We start from the raw sequence: 16,189 nt of genomic DNA on the forward strand, positions 1-16,189 counted from the left end.
GCCCATGTAGGGAAGCAGGTGTCTTTGGGGGGTCTCTGCATTCACTTTTCTTTAAATTGGTGGAAACTTGGCCTTAACCTCCAACTTCTTCATCACAACGGAGATGTGGAGCTCATCACACACACACACACACACACACACACACACACACACACACACACACACACACACACACACACACGGTCCCCACCAACCGTACAGTGTGGACTCAGAAAGTGCTGAAAGCTCTAATGTTCAGCGTGAGTCTGAATCAATGCGAGGGAAAGATGCTGCCCTTGCTCCTGTGGTTATGCTTCCATTAGTCCTGATAGAGCCCGGAACTCCAGATACCCCCTGACTCTAATCTATTTTAGAGGAATTAGTGCTGAGAGTCGTGGATGATGGTCTGAGCAGTACCAGCTGAAGATGGCACATCAGCACATGCCTGATGTTCCTCACTATATACATTAACTGCAATGTTTTCCTTGCAGATATGACAATGTGTTAATGGTTTTACCTAATTTGCTCAGGAAAATTCATTATTTCTAGGAAATTAAGTGTGTGCATGAGGTCCAATGATGTCTCCCCACATATTTAGTTGCATATTAGGTAAATCTGTGGTTTTCATACAAAAAAAGAGAAATTCTATATTGTGGATGTAAGAGAGCAGCAGTTACTACATGCTAATGGTTAGAGACATGATGTTAGATGTGGGGAGAACGATCATCTTTTAAATAAAGTTTCCCTACCCTTCTAGCGCCGCCTAGAGGCGAATCTTTGAATGGCCCAATCACACGAGAATCAGACCAGTGTGGAGGATTTTAAAAAGGTGATAAATTTCCTTAAATGGCCTGCTCTGTTATATCACCAGGACAACTGAATATGGATTCCATTCTTTGTTTATTCAGACCATTACATACCATCAACATAAAGTACCACTGTCGTTACACTACTCATTCACTGACATTTATACAAGCACAATCACACACATCACTATCACTCTGAAGAGGTAACCGTGGTAACACAGTGCATCTGTCCCTTTACCAATGCTCTTGTTTCATGATTGCAGCAATCACATAGGTGCCAACACTTCAAGTCCAAAAATGGGCTTTAATAAGGTGTTACTGAATCTCCAGATAATAAAAAAAAAAAATCATTGCCATGACGTCTAGATTTGTGCAGGCTGTGGAATGTCAAGGGGATGTAAACACATAGATGAAAATGGAAAAAAAACAGCCTGATCTGCACCAGGTTGCACTGTATGGCGTCCAGATGAAGAGCCCCGAGGTAACAAACTCATTCCTCGAGAGACCTGAAGGAGTTCTGCATGTCCTCCAGCAGCTGGGCGAAGTCAGCTTTAATCTTAGCTTCACCATCCTTCACAGGGTCCTGAATCACAAGAGCCACGTAAAACAATCGCGTCAAAGTCCTCACTTTGATGGATCAACGCGAGGAAAGGGAGGGCGATAACACACCTTGAACTTCATGGAACTGATCCTGTAGAGGGTCTCTCCCATGTGCTCCCTGATCATGGCCCAGGTGATTTTGTTGTCGCTCTGTGCTGTGGACTCCACCGCGTGTCGAGCCAAGTCGTAAAACGCAATCATGTTGGAGAGGATGCCGACCGTCTTGTAGAAGGGGCAGAACCTGCGAGTCGGAGTAGAAGCGGCTGAGCCTCAATCACAGGCGCAACAGTTCATCCCCGTGTGCGTTATTCTCAAGAATGTTGTCAAACTGTGGTTCAGCAGCTTTAACATGAGAAAGGTCTGACTCACCTGTCGTAGGGGGTGTAGCCGTTCTGCTGAAGGAAGTCATCCTTGATGAGCTTGGCGACTTCAAGAGTGATTTTATCCGTCTCGGCCAGAGAAGCCTACAAACACACAAAAACCCAGTTAACCGTTCGGCAGAACTTGATGATGTAACTTGATGAGCAGACACTCCTGATCTATTCAAGTAGAAAATATCGGACTGAAAATCGTAATCTTTACTCCTTTTTGAAAACTAGATCTCACTGTTGACTTGACTCCGTGTCGTGTATCTTACTTTTCCAACAAGCTGCACTATTTCAGCCAGGTCCTCCTCCTCCTGCAGAATCTCCTTGGCTTTTGTCCGCAGGGGAACAAATTCAGGGAAATGTTTGTCGTAATATTCATCCAGCGCTCGAGTGTACTTGCTGTAACTGATCAGCCAGTTGACAGAAGGGAAGTGTTTCCTCTGAGCCAGCTTCTTGTCCAACCCCCAGAACACCTGAGCACAGAAGAAAAAAGATTGACAAACACAAGGAAAAAATGACAAAGATGCTTTAAAACACGTGCACACAGGTCACTAACCTGAACAATACCTAATGTGGCTGAAGTCACAGGGTCTGAGAAATCTCCTCCAGGGGGCGACACGCTAAAGGTTCACAACATGCGAGAAGAGCAAAACCCCTAAAAGTATCAACTTGCTGCAATGATGCAATATAATGGGCTATAATAAAAAGAATGTTGCACAGGTTTTGTGAGTCCAGTAAGAGTCAAACCTACGCGCCCACGATGCTGACGCTGCCCTCTCGCTCTGGATTTCCCAGGCACTTCACCCGTCCAGCCCGCTCGTAGAAGGAGGCGAGCCTGGCGCCCAGATAGGCAGGGTACCCGCTGTCTGCGGATAAAGACAGACACAACTGTCACTAGTTCATAATTAGTGTTTCTGTTACAGATGCAGCCCGTCACGCTCATCCCGCACTCACCAGCAGGCATTTCAGCTAATCTTCCAGAGATTTCTCTCAGAGCTTCAGCCCATCGAGACGTGGAGTCGGCCATCATGCTCACATTATAGCCCATATCTCTGAAGTATTCAGACAGTGTGATGCCTGCAGCAATAATAATATTCAGATTTCTATAGCATTAAAAGTCTATCCCAACCTTCAGCCATTTACATTATACAAGCTATTAAAGCAGACAACATATGTGGAATCAAGAAATGGTTGTTTACATTAATATAAAGAGAAATAAGGTAATAAGTTCATCTATAACATGGTTTTTGTATATAATGAGCGGCGTCCACCTGTGTAAATTGAAGCCTCCCTGGCAGCCACTGGCATGTTTGATGTGTTAGCAACCAATGCTGTTCTCTTCATGATGCTTTCAATTTTGCCATCAACCTCCATAGTGAGCTGCAGGACATTAGATGCGTTATCATCTTTTATGCAACGTGCATATGTTGAAAATCAGGGGTAAAAAAATCTGATTCGGTATCCAAGCAAAAGTCAGGAGCTAAAACCTAAATACAAAATTATTTTTTATTTGTTTTGTTCGTCTCACCGACCTCGGGAAAATCCCGCAGCACTTCAGACATTTCGTTGCCGCGTTCGCCGCAACCAACGTAAACGATCACGTCGCTGTTGGAATACTTGGACAACGATTGGGAGATGACCGTTTTTCCACAGCCAAAAGCACCTGGAATTGCAGTCGTGCCTCCCTGAACACACCTGGACAGTGCAGAGTTAATGTTAGTAATAAAGATTAGCATTAAAACATGAAAAAGGTCCACGACTCCTGACTCACGGGAAAAGTGCATCCAGAACTCTCTGTCCGGTCAGCAGTGGATGGTTTGCAGGGAGCTTCTCCGTGACTGGCCGGACCTGCCGGACCGGCCACACCTGCACCATGGTGAACCTCTCCTTTACACCTTCGAACTCCAGCTCCAGCACCACATCCTGAATATAACACAACCAAAAATATAGCGGGACGGAAAGTTTTAATAAGAAATACGGCCGCCTGAATCCAAATACTCACGGAGATGTCATAGTTTCCAGGCGGAGCCACGTAGGTGACGGTGCCTCGGTTGCGAGGTGGCAGCAGCAGCTTGTGCTTTATCAAAGAGTTCTCAAACACGGTGCCATAGATGTCCCCACCTGTCACATGGCTGCCCACCTGTTAAGGAAAGAATCATGAGAATTTAATCACTACAAGGGTGGGGGAAAAGAACCTTACTCGACACTCCAATCAAATATGTACCCGAAGAGTCTGGCAGGGGGTGAATTCCCATTTAATGTCTCTGTTGAGGGCACCAATATTTACTCCTCTCGGGATATAGATGCTCTGAGTGAGGTCGTTGATGTCTTTTAGAGGACGCTGGATACCATCAAAGATGGAGCCCATGATCCCTGGGCCGAGCTCTACCGAAAGGGGTTTTCCTGTCCGGAGGACAGGGTCACCAACCGATACGCCAGCTTCATTCACATTAAGGAAAACAACATTTGAAGAGTTTACAGATGTGTATTTTGCAAAAGAATAATTACACTGGTACATAGGAAGGAAATGTGAGAGTAGAAAGGATACAAGTCTCCTCATAGACCTGGATTGTGGCCATGTCTCCCTCTAAACGGATGATTTCACCCACCAACTCACTGTGGCCGACACGGACCAGCTCGTACATGGCTGCTCCTGCCATGGCAGTAGCAGTCACCACTGTGGAAGCGGATAAAAGCATGATGAAATCCATAAAACACATGCATATTGATAAAACAACGGCATTGTGTGTACCGCCAAAGGTTTACCGCACAATTTCTACCATTATTCACATCAAAACATTAGAATATTCTTATAAACGTCAATTGTAAACAAAGCAAAAACAAGCCTTGCTAGTTTTTCTTGCTGGGATATACCTTGTAAAGCGGTTTAACGACATTTAAGATGGAAATAATCAGAAGATAGTGTAAAGCAGCCCCACCTGGTCCAGACACGCCGTGCACATATCCAAACTGGCTTTCCCGCTCCTCATCCTGGATCTTCGGAAGCCTTGAGGTATCCATGGATGTAGTTTATGTGGAGCAGATTTCCTTATGGAGAATATGAGTGGCATATGTAAACCAGTCATTTGTGAAAGAAAGTTCAATCTTCACCATAGTTTACACCACACTCTCTCTCTCTCTCTCTCTCTCTCACACACACACACACACACACTTTTACATATGTTGTTAACGCCACTGTGAAAGTCGTAGTATGCTATAAATGGTGTACAGTGTACAGTAGATTGCTAAAAGCACATTCAACAACATTGTCTTATGAGTTAAAACACATTTTAACAGGCATTATTCGGCATCGCTGACATGTTAGCATGTCTCGTACTAGACGGAAGGAAAGGTGTGCGTGTGCGCGTGAGTGTACTGACACTACAGTAGCTAGCAGACGCTAGCTAACTTCACGAGAGGCACGTATGCGTTCTCCTCAATTTTGAATTATTCTCTCAATATTATATTCGAACCCGGAAGGACATATTAAACCATAAACATGACTCTCACCTTGTCTTTGTTGTCAATGATTATCGGAAGCGTGAGAGTAACAGTAGCTTCGCTGTGGTAATCACCTGTAAGTCACAGGACTGTCACGGGAAGAAAACCTCGCCATTGTGGCGCAAGCAGTTTCCTCTTTTGCCGGTCTTTTTCGCTGCCTTTAGAGCCAAGATGGCGTTCGACCAGACGCCTAACTGTGCCACCTTTGGCGCAACACTGCCCTCAGATGGACACAAATGAAACAACCATTTTTATAATTTACCAGATATCAATCCAAACGAATCAAATTAAATACCAAATGAATTACTTATAGTCATTAACTGTTTGAAACTGATTCTATCAAGAACAAATTTTTTGACTTGTTGCTAGACTTTTCACTTGTCCTCACAATTATATTTTATATGTATTTTTCTGCTTTTTGCTAATTTTATTTCATGTATTTATCTGCTAAACTGCTTGTATTAAACTCCACTTATCCATCATCAAACTTTAATGCCTTCATACAGGGCGGACACTACTATCTGTCTCTGAAAAGCTTTAATGACAGGTCAACAAGACACATGACAACAATCATTTTATAGCCAGTATTAATCATGGACAATCTACTAACCTGAAACTGTGAAAACAATCACAAACTGAGGTAGCATATTACAGTGGATATAATACTTATCAAAAAATAAATATTTGAAAAAAATATTTCATTAAAAGGTTAAATTCAATAATCAGGTGTTGATTTCTTATATTCTTATACAGAGAAAATAAGGAGAAGGTTGTCTGGCAGCACTGGTTGGCAGGTAGAGTTCCATTGGTAGAGCCAAAGTGGGTAATGAGGTTGTTATTTTTGTCTTTGCAATCCAATAATGTAAAATCCCTGTCAGGTGCTCAGTCTGACCACTCATTATCCTCTGCGTCAGAGTCATCTTCAGAGTCGCTGTACTCCACTGCAATGCGTCGAGAGAGGATGGTGGCCACGTCGCACCCCGCCAGCTCCCTCTTGTTCTGCTCCTCCTGCTGCTCTTGGACTTTCTTCAATTGGATCCCTGTTGAAGACAAATGTGGTTTGTGCTGCCCACTTTCATTTAAACCACAGACAAAAAAAAAAAGAAAAGAGACCAGACCTATGCGGATGGCAGACAACAGGTCGCTTCTCGGATCCCTTGCCTCAGCTCTGCTGCTGTGGTGCCCTGCTACAGGAGGGGGAGCAGTTGTGGGAGGGAGAGGTGGAGGTGGGGGACCTGGGGGAGGTGGGACAGGTGGCAGGGGGTGTCTGGGGCCTAAGTGCAAATCCCCATTATGTGGCATTGGTGCCAGTGCACCCAAATGAAAACCAAAGGCTGTCTGGGTTGACTGGGGTGGAGGGATGGGTGGGCCTGGGGTTGGAGGAGGTGGGGGGCTGGAACTGGTGGGCAGAGAAAGAAAGAGGATTATGGTTAAGAGGTATTATATTTAAGTCCGCCTCAGATTGTGCAAACAACAAATAAACACACTTGTAATCTGCAGGTGGATGCATTGTGTCGTTTGTTCGCTCGGCGCCCCGAAGTGCCGATGTGGTGCAGGTTACTCTCTTGTAGTTGACGTCAATGCTGTGGTATTCATGCTCCACAGGTGGCGAAGGGTGCGCCTTCCCAGGCACGTAATCACGTGACTTGGCATAGTTACAAGTGGCGTGGGTAGGCAGTGGAGGGACGGGGTAGTCTGGGAGGTCAGGCCTGGATAAACAAAGAGAAACGTTGAGCTCGCCATTCACATTTCCAGATGGTGCGTTTGTTGTTTTCACTCCAAAACTGACACTGTACAATGCAGAGATAGTTGAGTCACAAGGTCGTCTTCACGACAATAGACTCTAAAATCTTTGTTTTTAATCTCACTAACAAACGCACAAATCCACATCTTTGCATGACAATCATATTTCTTTCTATAATGAAGTAACTTAATCGATTTACGGCGGCATTTTCACCGTGAATGTGGCTTTATTTTACCTTTCACACTATGACTGATGAAACCGTATCCCTCAGGGATGATGCACATGTCATTTTAGCTTTTATATTTCATCAAATCAAATAGCCTGTAAACACAAACTGGTGCAGCCGATATCAACATTTATATTTCTATAATTTTTTACACACATCTCCAAAGAAAAATCCTTCCGTCTACCTTCCGTCTGGTGAGAGAGAGCCCTCAGATGACGCCCCACGATGGAGACTCTGTGGATGACGGTGATCTGGGCGAAGCTCCTTGTCCAGTGCCATCATGTTCCACTCCTGCCTGCGGTTTCGGACCTTTCTCACCTTCTTAACGTCACGCTGGACTGTGCTGCTTCCCATGCATCGTTTCTGATCCTGGGACCATTAAAGGGGATGAAAAATGAAGCTAGCTGCCAAACAAACGTAAAAAAAAGCAACAGTGTGCACTCACCCTCTGCCTCCGCCTCTCTTTCCTCTTGTCCTCTGTGTCCCGAAGCATTTTCTCCTTCCACAGTTCAAAGAAGTATGAAGGGTCTGAGTAGAATCTCATCGCATCTGTGGAGTCTTGTCTGTGTTATCAATACAGAACACGAAGCGCTTATTAGACAAGAATGTTCAGCAGGACACTAAAACCTGTAGGGTGGTGGTTCACCTGTATGCAGTGAGGGTGCTAAGAGGAGGGGGCCTATCACAACTGTTATACAGCTCAGCCACTGAGTTGGAAGCGCTGTCTGTGGATAGAACCTGCTGGTCCTGGACGGTGGAACTTTTAAATGCCTTTCTCATGTTTATATCCTGAAGAGAGACTACAAAGCAGCAAAACAGAGGTTTGATGTACATGCAGGAATAATCATACATCAGAAACAGTCCAATCAGAACCCAGTGAACTCACCCTCCTCAACACTGGAGTCCAGTTGGGTCACCTTGATGGCCAGACGGTCAATACGGTCCTGGAGGGAGTTGGCGCGCCCGTAGAAGGTGTTGGCCTCATTGAAAAGTTCCCCAAAAATATTTTCTGCATGTTGACCTGCAAGAAAGGCCGACGGGATTTTCTGTGATTCCTTATCATGTATTTCTGAAATCACTCCAGTTACGTTTTATAAGCCCGTCATGAAATGTTGCATGTATGTCCTGCACATGCTAACGAGCTTGGATCCTTCCAGCTATCATTAGACCACTTCTAATTGTGGCTCCACCTACTCTCTGCTTCACTGTGAGCTTTTAGATGACGTAACTTTGCTAAACACCAACACACAAGCTAATCAGACTGTCTGTTGTTCTGCATCTTCTCCATGTTTCTCTACTTGTTTCTATAATTTGGTGCACCAACTGTACCTGATGTACCTGTACATGCTGATGGCCAACAAGATAAAAAAAAACAGCTTTAAAACACTTTCTATCATCACCAGTCATTCATGTCTCAACATAAAATGGATTACAGATGGAATTATGTTTAGTCCTTGAATGTAAACTCAGTGAAATGATTATTATTATGCAACATAGCAGTGCTGCCATCTGGAACAGCCAGGTTGGGTCAATAAATCCTTTCAAAGCCAAATATTTTGCAAGTTTGTGTGCAGCAGCTGCACTTGCTTGACTTCAGGAAATCTCAATTTTGAATTAGAGACAAGCTATCCATTAATATTTTCACCCCAACTTTAAAGTGAAACCGCCCCAAGCCTCTCCCCCTTCTAGGGAGGTGGACTCGAAAACATCGAAGCAATTTCCAGATTGACCTCAGGACAATTCAGCTGAACCACCAAATGAACAAATCCCACTCAGAACATGGAGCTCCAAAACAGACGGGAAATCCAGTGGGCATCACTCAGGTTGTGGGCCCACAGGCCATGGACCCTGGTTGTCTGAGGAGGAGACTGGCCGCTGCTTATTTTGAGCATTTTGTGTTTAGTTTCTTTCACACACGTTGTGACCTTACTCAGACTGCTCAGCTGGCGGATGATGGAGGACAGCGTGTTGTTGGTTACACATTCCAACTCATTGCCAATCCCATCAGGTACTGGTCCATGGCACAGATGCCATGGCTCAATGTTCCTCTTGACTAAAGGCATGGCTTCTCCTCAAAGCTTGAATATAGCAGCTGTTTAAAGAGAGGTGAAGGTGTATTAGATCCATTGCATGTCTCTTAATACAATTCTAGGATTCTTAATGTACTCAAAAGTGGTAGAACGAACATTTCAGCAAAATTAGTATCTGTGAAACAGGCTACATGGGCTAAAGGTTAATTAAAAGTTAAAAATCCTGATTTACCTTGTGAATACAGAAAATCTGTCACATTAAAAAAACAATAAAAAATGATTTACAGAATAGTTAAAACATGTGTAAATTCCCCATAATTCACAGCACATTTTCAATATTCTGTGACATGCTAACTAGCTAACAGCAGGTAACATCTTTAGCCCACGTTCACCAAACATGCGGCATCACGCAAGTATTTTAGAAGCTCTAGAAGGTGCCTAAAAAGACAAAGATATCTGTTCTACCTCAGATCTGTGCAGGTGTCGGGTGAGAGCGTGTCGTTGCCTCCCTGCAGCAGTCATGTCTGCAGCCACTCAAATGAAAACAAATCTGTCCAGTTCAAATCACAGCTTGAGCCACGAGAGGATTTAGTCGGCAGGTTTATCTCTGCCATCCAATCACAGCCGAGCAGGTTGATATTCATCTTTCATGTCGTGTTGTCCTAGTCCTGTTGTTTTTTTACAACCCCCCCCCCCCCCCCGAAAAAAGTCCTCAATCTGCATTGATGGATCAATCAATCTCAATCAATCTTTATTTATATAGCGTCTTATACAATCAAAATTGTTTCAAGGCGCTTTCCAGAATCCCAGGGCCTGACCCCAGACAAGCAACAGTGGCAAGGAAAAACTCCCCTTTAACATGGATTCAGAAATCAGTGTGAGTTTGAAGAATTTATTCACCAAAAAACCAAAAAAGCCCATTTATCTAACTTGTTTTTTTAAAAATTTGTTTTACAGCTACACAAACACAAGCACGGCAATCTCTGTTGATTAATGGGGGCAACTTGGATTAGAAATGAATCACACACACACACACACACACACACACACACACACACCACACACACACACACACAGACGCACGCTCGCTCATAAACTCCAATTTTCTCACAGATGGCATCATGTGGATGGAGTTGTATAACCTACATACAGGAGCTTAATCCTTTATAAGTAGAACATTTGCAGTGATTTTATAGGATGATTTTTCCCCTTTCCCATCAGGTGAATCAGTACAACTCAACAGCGTCCACTTACTGAGAAATCCACAACATGTCGGGATAAGAACGCCTTCACCCACAATTCTTCCAAATGCTCCTATATTGCAGGGACATAGACAGACTTTATTTGTCATTAAGATTTGGCTCAGTGCACAACAGGAATAATGCAATACTCTTTTCTATCTCTCTACTTTTACTTTTATCGCTTCCATATTTCGGTGCACCAGCCGTAACAGCTGAAGGTCGACCTCCCCCCCCCTCCCCGCCGCCGTGGGTTCACTCCCAAATTCATGACTTCAGTGAGGAGCAACAAGATGTTGCTGCTGTTGTCCAAAAATCAACATAACTCACGGACAACCTGGTCAAATTTTACAGGTTGGAGGTCAAGACAACATGAACCATGAACATCGTAAAGGTTCCTGTCAAAAAGCCCTGAAGGATCCCCTTCCTCCCTACGCCCGTCTGTCCTGCTCTGCTCCGCGTCTCCACCTCCCCAACTCAGAAACATCTCGGAAAGATCGACTTATTCCCCCATTTCCAATCACAACTGTTATTAAAAATATAATTTTTGTTACCGGTACTCATTTTTTGCAACAGCGAGTCGTTAAACCGTGCTGCAGTTTATCATTATAAAGCTGTCACTGAGTAATTATCCACCAGCCTTTTCTGCTGTTTATAATGAGCCTTAACAAAATACAGACTTAAATTTTCCCATAGCTGAGCGCAACACACCACACGACAGTGGGAAAAAAGAATCGGCCAGAGCTTAATGCCGTATCAAAAGCCCCACAGCTCCTGAGCAGCCGCCTTTAAAGGGGGTGACTCTTAGAATGCCTCGGCTTGTTTGTCTCATGCTTTAAGTAGTGCACATAGCCATGGAAAGATCATTAAATCACTGTTTTACCACTTGACTTAATCCCTACAACAAAAGGGGGAGATACAAAAAAAGGAGCAAATGGAGAGAAAAAGGTTGTGGGTGAGATTAAGTGGAAACTTGATGGATCCAAACTGACGGCTCTGTTTCCCAGCGTTGCTAAGGGGAGTGAGGAATCTTGATTCCATCTCCCAGGCTGATGAGCGGCTGCTGATCGGACATTCCCCGTTACCCCTGCAGTGGCCAGCCGCGCCGTTAGTGTCCGCCGCTGTGGCCATCTGCCGGATTACCCAGCAGGATATATTTTTATAGAGAGCATCCTATTCACATCCTGCCCGCAAAGGTTTACATTAAGGTTGAACTCGGGTGCACTTACAATGGCGGATGAAGTAAGCTTTATCCTTCTTACAGCACCCCTCCCCATCTTCTCACTGTTTGGGAGACTGATAGCACCGGGTTTAAAGGGGCTGCTTCAGCGTGGCATGAAAGGGGATCTCATGCAATGCCACTGTCTGCCACTGATTTTGTTCAATGACAATGAGGTGGTGCCCAGCATGAAAAAAAAAAAAAAAGTTTGTGCCAAGTGTGATTGTTTCTTCTAATAAGCATCAACCGGGCCAACTCGGTGTGTTACCATACAGGTGAACTCATTCCTGGGAAAATGTTTTTTTCTTTCTCTGCCTCGTAGGCGCGATGGCGTCCCCCTTTTTCCTCGGCCTAACGGGATTAGTCGTGCCAGTGCTACCCCGGCTGTCACGGTACTGTCTACTTCCCATCTCTCTTCTGGGCCTCTAATGTGATTAACCCGTTCCCTGTGGTCCAAATGGTTCTGGAATGGGGGGTGGGCGGGGTGGGAAGGAGGGCAGCATCTTCTTGGCATGTTCCTCCTCATGCCTGACTCACGATCACCGGCACCCTTGACAGGCAGGAAGGACTGAGGTCAAAGGTCGGATAGGGTGCGGCGCCGAGTACAAGTGGCTAAAGAGCGTACGGAGAGTTTCAGACACATTAGGGGTCTGAGGGGTTTATCACTGTTTTTGACCGTTGTTTGTTATACTAGGTGCACTTCTAAATGTTGTTTCAGGTCTAAATACACTTGATTTCACAGACATCTGTCCTGTTTCCTGCTGGCTTAGGCGGAGTCAGTAATGGCTGCCTATGCGGCATCATTCTGTCAGCGTGGTGGGGCTTTGCCTGTTTAACTTCACGCTCATTTCCAGCTCATCTGTCACAAGCCTTTGCCCGGGCATCTGCTGCACGCGGTGGACGCTCCAGAACCAAAGGGCTGCTCGATAAAACCCAGGAGCAAATCACCTTGACAGGGGCAGGAACTTCTGACTCCATATTTTCATATGTGCGGTGATGGGAAGAGTGCTGTAGCTTCAGGGGCCGATTAGGATACCACAAAAGAAATATGTAAAAAGTACATTTAAAAAATAAATAAATCACATTTTATCTTATTTTATCAAACAGATGGTTTATATTTTAAGAAACCCTGTTTTGATCTCAGAGATGGATAAATCATTTTCACTCGCACCCTTTCACGTGAAGGCCAGGGGGGGGAAAAAAAACAAACCCCAAATCATCACCTACCCCCAGCCGGCATTCACGTGAGTGCACAGCCCCAGTCAGGCGATGGCATGGAGAATTAAGAGTCTTAATTAAGATTTTTTACAAGTCTGCATGTGCTGTTCATATGCGAGACAAGAGACTTGAATAGGGTGGGGGTGTGGAGGATCCTTAAACAGCTGCCTGCTCTGAAACAAACCCCAGAGTTAACATGAAGATCCACACCATGAAGGAATGCGTGTCACTTTGCTTTCACCTTGCCAATGTGAACTCTATCGGCTTGTTTTCACGTCCATGAGAACAGATATACAATATATTAATATTTGAGACTTGAAAACAGCAAATGGACAACAATTCAACATTGTAGTTGAAAGACAATACCGTGGATGAGGGGGTAGTGCTCCTTGTGTGGAGATTTGGTAGATTTCCAATCCTGATATCCAGCCCAGCACCATGTAATGGAAGGTGACACTTATTGTATGAGTATGGGCTAATGAGTGTCTAAAAGCCTGTGTGACTGTGTGCACCAAGGAATCTCATCGTGTGTTGGCCTGCAGGAAAAAAAGGACAATATCTCTGAAAAATGGCCGTTTCACTTTTAATAGAGTTATAAAGAGGAGGGCTGAGTAATTGTGCATTGTTTTATTTCAGATTTGTTTCTCTATGGTGTGAGATGTAACATTGATGTGAATGTAAGACGGGAAATGAGAGTTGCAGGTGAACAGGCATAAAAACATAAAAGTGACAGAATATTCTCAGGAGTATGATCCACGTTTTGCACCTACAAGGCTCAAGACTTAAAAAATATCTTTGGTGAAATTCTAAACTGTTGCGCTTCATCGACGTCAAGGGCGCAGTACCCCATGTTGACCGCAAGGTGGATATCTAAGTAAATAAACGGGACATGGGCAGAACTGATAGATAGATAGATAGATAGATAGATAGATAGATAGATAGATAGATAGATAGATAGATAGATAGATAGATAGATAGGAACTCTGAACAGGAACCCATGGCTCTTTAACTGAAAAAAAAGGCCTTTGAAAGTTATATTCCAATCACAGGAATTTGACCCATTGTTGCAGGTTTTTGAAAAGTCTAATTTGTTACCACATCACACTTTCACTGCAGGGTAGCGGTGAAAATAATGTCGTCAGCGTAGGAGGCTGTCAACTATAAGCACATGGCCCACTGGAGATATAATGGCATCAAGGAGTGGGAAAGAAAGCGGGCTTTTAAAACAGGCTGATGCAGGCTTACACTTGGAACACAGGTCAGCTTCAGTGCACTCATCTGGACCTAACTCAGGTTGACACAATTTGACCTCAGCTGATACCCCTCACTGCCATCTTTGTTTTCCCCTTCTCTCCAGGGAATTTCATTAACACCATCCTTACAGAGTCTATCAAATTTTATAGTTTTCTAAGCTTTCATTTCTCAACATTTGCTTTTCTATTATTCCTCAGATCTCCTTGTCCTTTCAGCACTGGGGCTTTGGGCCTTTACTGGGGCCGGGGCTCCATTTCTCTCAGCCTTGCCTTCAAAGGAAAAGCCCCTTATAGAGACTCAAGTTCTATTGTGATTTGCTTACATCCTTTTAAATAAAAACAACTATAATTCTAAATTTTGGAGATTAATGCACAGTACTGTGCAGATTTCACCTGGTAAATATTTACTTTTAAGTCTGTATTACTCACCCTCCAAGCAGATGGGTTAAATCGTTTGTCTTTTGAAACGATCTTTCCGCTCAGATGAGCAGCAACAGCCTTGTGTGTTTAATGCTAATCAGCAACAAAGGTAGTCTAATCTTTGCTTTCTCCCACTGCTTTAATGTTGAATAGAGCATTTTGAATAAAGCATCATCACCTGCCCATCATGCATGCGTCCTCTCACCCCAGTGCCTCCTCCCGGCGCTACAGCGATGGGAAACGTGTCTATATGGTCGCCCATCACCATGGAAATACAGCAGTGGAGGAATGATGCTGCCGTCGGCTACTGATGGAGGAATGTCGAAATATTAGTATAAGACTTACAAAACCTACAAAACATGAGTTCAGTGGGAAGAACAACTGGATTCATTGTTGGTTCACTATTTTAGACTAAATATCGAGTGTTTGCTGATTGTCGGCGTGTCCAAGAGGCACTACAGCAGCTCTGGTGATTCTCTGTCAGCAGCGGCTTGCATCACATCGTGTAGGGGCGAAATGTATTTACTTTTGCATTTTGAATAGGTTTGTTTAAGGGGAATTTCCAGTGTTTTGTACCATTGAAACCTGCTAAACGTTGCCAAAGCATTTGCTCCAAAAACGTGCATGAACATGACTGAGTGGAAGAGTAGTAGTAGTAGCTTGAGGATAAGACTTGGAAATCCTTCATTTTCATGTGTATTACATTTTTTCTTTTTCTGTGTTGTATATATTATAAAGAACTTGATATAATCTTACTAAATTATGTCAATTTCTCCAAGATTCTACCTGCTGAGATTTGCAGCACCTCCAATTTAAACAGCCCAGCTCTTCTTTGTATGCTGCTCTTTCATGCAAAGAAAACTCAAATATGATTGAATTATATTCAGTTTCCATCATTCAGTCGTAGCAGGTGTCATTATGTGCATGGTTCACCGATCGGAGATAAAGAGATTTCCCAGACAGCGTTTGTGCTGAAAGGGCCTCGTTTCCTAATGAGCCTTCAGACTCTGTTGTCTTGTCCACGTCCCACGTTGCAACCGATCAACAAAAGTTCAGTCCTCTGAGTCTTTTCAGAAGCAACCTGTTTTGTTTGGCAGGCCAGCGCAGCGCGTTTACATCCCATAGTGAGTGGGTTTGAGGTGCGAAGCCGTGAACACGCTGAGGTCAACCCGCCGTGATGGTGTAAATACCAACACGGTCGGTTGGTAATGAGCGAGGCCGCGACACAGCTTTCTATTCAGGCGTTTAACCAGAGAAAGTGAGCACAGAGCGGCGCCGTGCCTGAATAAAACATGAAAACGGAGACATGTCCAAAAGACCAACCGACACAATGATTGTCTCTAATTTCACACCAATCAGCACTGAAGTTGTTGGTAATTTGTCATATTTTAACATGATATTTGACTGTGCTAATCAAGAGTTAATCTACAATTATTTATTCAGACATTTGGCATTCAATTTAATTACAATATACTCTTCTGAACCAACTATACACTGCAAAAAAAAAAAACCCAGCTAGAATCCCTCACAATGTTGATTATTTAATCACAAGCACCTCTTACTGTTGCCGACCACTTTTATCAGACT

The 16,189-nt window shown here is 44.0% G+C and overlaps 2 protein-coding genes across 2 annotated transcripts; both read right to left on the minus strand.

The window, feature by feature from the left end:
- Positions 1–860: 860 nt before the first annotated feature.
- LOC130537324 (V-type proton ATPase catalytic subunit A-like) lies at positions 861–5,421 on the minus strand. The gene is made up of 15 exons (XM_057054045.1): positions 5,264–5,421; positions 4,693–4,801; positions 4,302–4,430; positions 3,978–4,192; positions 3,756–3,893; positions 3,525–3,676; positions 3,286–3,448; positions 3,025–3,133; positions 2,708–2,830; positions 2,505–2,619; positions 2,310–2,373; positions 2,023–2,226; positions 1,755–1,849; positions 1,455–1,626; positions 861–1,368 (listed from the first exon to the last, which is right to left on the minus strand). Exons 2-15 carry the CDS (start codon positions 4,772–4,774, stop codon positions 1,276–1,278), a joined length of 1,854 nt encoding a protein of 617 aa, XP_056910025.1. The 5' UTR covers positions 4,775–4,801; positions 5,264–5,421; the 3' UTR covers positions 861–1,275.
- A 355-nt stretch (positions 5,422–5,776) lies between these two features.
- Positions 5,777–9,812, minus strand: LOC130537417 (actin-binding protein WASF3-like). Its single transcript, XM_057054241.1, has 9 exons — positions 9,720–9,812; positions 9,155–9,316; positions 8,111–8,245; positions 7,871–8,024; positions 7,670–7,787; positions 7,409–7,593; positions 6,742–6,963; positions 6,373–6,653; positions 5,777–6,294 (listed from the first exon to the last, which is right to left on the minus strand). The coding sequence occupies exons 2-9, from the start codon at positions 9,285–9,287 to the stop codon at positions 6,137–6,139; spliced, it is 1,386 nt and encodes a 461-aa protein (XP_056910221.1). The 5' UTR covers positions 9,288–9,316; positions 9,720–9,812; the 3' UTR covers positions 5,777–6,136.
- Positions 9,813–16,189: the final 6,377 nt, after the last annotated feature.

The sequence above is a fragment of the Takifugu flavidus genome, chromosome 14 (genome assembly GCF_003711565.1).
Source record: "Takifugu flavidus isolate HTHZ2018 chromosome 14, ASM371156v2, whole genome shotgun sequence".
Lineage (NCBI taxonomy): Eukaryota > Metazoa > Chordata > Actinopteri > Tetraodontiformes > Tetraodontidae > Takifugu > Takifugu flavidus.